The sequence below is a fragment of the Amphiura filiformis genome, chromosome 16 (assembly GCF_039555335.1).
Source record: "Amphiura filiformis chromosome 16, Afil_fr2py, whole genome shotgun sequence".
NCBI classification, from domain to species: domain Eukaryota; kingdom Metazoa; phylum Echinodermata; class Ophiuroidea; order Amphilepidida; family Amphiuridae; genus Amphiura; species Amphiura filiformis.
In genome coordinates, this window is record NC_092643.1 from 10,695,647 (window position 1) to 10,697,909 (window position 2,263).

General features: G+C 33.9%; 1 protein-coding gene across 1 annotated transcript; it reads left to right on the forward strand.

The window, feature by feature from the left end:
• Positions 1-291: 291 nt before the first annotated feature.
• Positions 292-708, forward strand: LOC140172423 (uncharacterized). The gene has a single exon (XM_072195570.1). The coding sequence runs from the start codon at positions 292-294 to the stop codon at positions 706-708; it is 417 nt and encodes a 138-aa protein (XP_072051671.1).
• Positions 709-2,263: the final 1,555 nt, after the last annotated feature.

Consider the following 2,263-nt stretch of genomic DNA (forward strand, 5'->3'; position numbering starts at 1 on the left):
ATATTTCCATTTTTCTTTGATGACAGTTGATTTTGAAGATATATTTGATATTTTAAAACCAAATAGAGTATCTTAAATGTAAATTTAGTTTTGATTGATTGATTTTTGCCAATGTTTTTGTTTCCCGCGGCATCGCGGAGGAATGTGAAACGTCTCACTTTGCAGATAAACAAACCGGTTTGTTTACAAATTCTGTTTCTCCCGAACACACGCCCGACTGCCGGTACAGCTAGAAAGGAGCTCGACTTTTCCTGTATTTTACCAGAAAATACACACTCCTTATTTACAACAATGCCATCAGTAGATCAAATGCGGGACGTTGTACCAGGGGAACCAAAAGAAAGTACAGTTTCTGCAGTAGAAATGGAAGAATTAGTGCGTCAAGTTGGTGAGAGTCTTCGTCTGAAAGCTAAGTGTAAACAAAAGACACACAGTATTCACCGGAAATGGCCGCACTCATCCAAGCACTGTACGAACTGTTTGAAAAACAATAACAACCATGGAAGTGACTGTATCTTATCGGATAGTAATGGTCGTTTTAGAGGAGGAGAAAGATATCAAAGTGATCCACACAAGGTGCTGCAAAAACTATTGGAAGACGGGTCTCTAATTCGGGAGGCCGTCAAGAGACTAATGGTGAAAAATCCTACTACAACAAGAACTGAAAGTACAGAAATGGTATTTCATCACGATCACGAAGACTTATGAACTGAATAATCATTATTTCAGTCTTCAACATTCCATGGATTGTCGCCTAGTTGATTCTGTACTGACTTTGCTTTCATGTGAATATGAAGTTTATTTGTTTTGTTTGAGGACTTTTCTTCACCTTGTCAAACTAGTTTACAATTGTAAGCAGCATGAACATGCTGAAATTTAACATTGCTTTAAAAAATCCATGTCGTAAATGAACTGGAGAAGAAGTATCACATTGCACATTGCTACTGGTGATGAAGCAATGAAGCTAAACTGGTGGTACTACATGTACATTTGAATCCATGTTTCTTCAATTTCAGTCCTGCCAAGCCAACGTCTTGGGAACTAGTAGAAAACATTTTCGTATTCATTTTGCCAGAACAACGTAATGGTCTGCTAGGATTTACCAGCTCGATTTGAAGTTTTCTATTGTACCATCATGATTAGACATCGCAACTTCTGTGAAGCCATGTTACCAACTTTAACATCATCGGAACTTAGGAAGTTGGATGCTGATGAACAGAGACTAACATTTTAATAAAAATTTTATTCAACCTTCCCATACAGTGGAAATCTTTACTGTAAAAAGTTTAAATGATGCAACTTTCCAAGTGCAAATATTATTTGTTAAATTGCAATTAATGTGTATGTACCTTGTTTTTGTATACCTCAAGTCAAAATATTGTCAGTTTAGCAAATTGCAAACATTTTTTGAGTATGTATAAATAGTGGTAGTGCAAATTGTACAATAAAAGTTCATTATTTTTTGTAAGTAATTACAAGAGAAATTGAAAAATCTTTAAGCAGTCCGCTTAAACTTCTAAAACTTAATGTTTGAAGCCAAAAAAGTTTTTAAAAAAACTTCTTTTGCTAGTATTAATGATTAAATGTTTCAGAAATTTATATGATTAATTTGTTGTAGCAATTATCAAATTCCAAAAAGTTAATTAACTCACAATTTCACACTTTAAATTTTGAACTGGTTTTAGTTTCCAGATTCCAATCAGCATGTGATGGGAAATAGCACGGAAGTAAAATGTTTAATTTTGTTAAATTGTATCGTCATATTTTTTAGTGCAGTTTGGTAATTATATGCAATTTAATTTGCATGGTTTCACTTCCTTTTTCTGCCACTCAGTCAAAAGGCAAGTGTTACCAACAGAAATTTATTGCAAAATGAACTCAAGCAAAACATTTTATTGGCAACTCATTGTTCAATCTTAAAAAATAGTTGCCATGAAAGTCATAAAATATTTTCAGTGTCGGTATATGGCATGAAGCCAAAATGTATAAAATCCCAACAAATTATTTCTTGGCTTCTGTACCTTCAGCACTCAAACTCATGTGTCTCAGGTACTACACGTAGTTTAGCAAAATGTGCCAAAATTTTGTTTCTATAAATATACAATCACCAACAATTATTTTAATGTAATTATCAGCGCTATTATAAACAACAACTTAAGGTGCGAAAACTAATTCAGTTTTGTTTTGAAACAGCAAATTTGTTTTGGTGTGGTTGGCAGGAAGCCAATGACCTCGTGAGGTCCTTTTCATGTCCTTGCATACA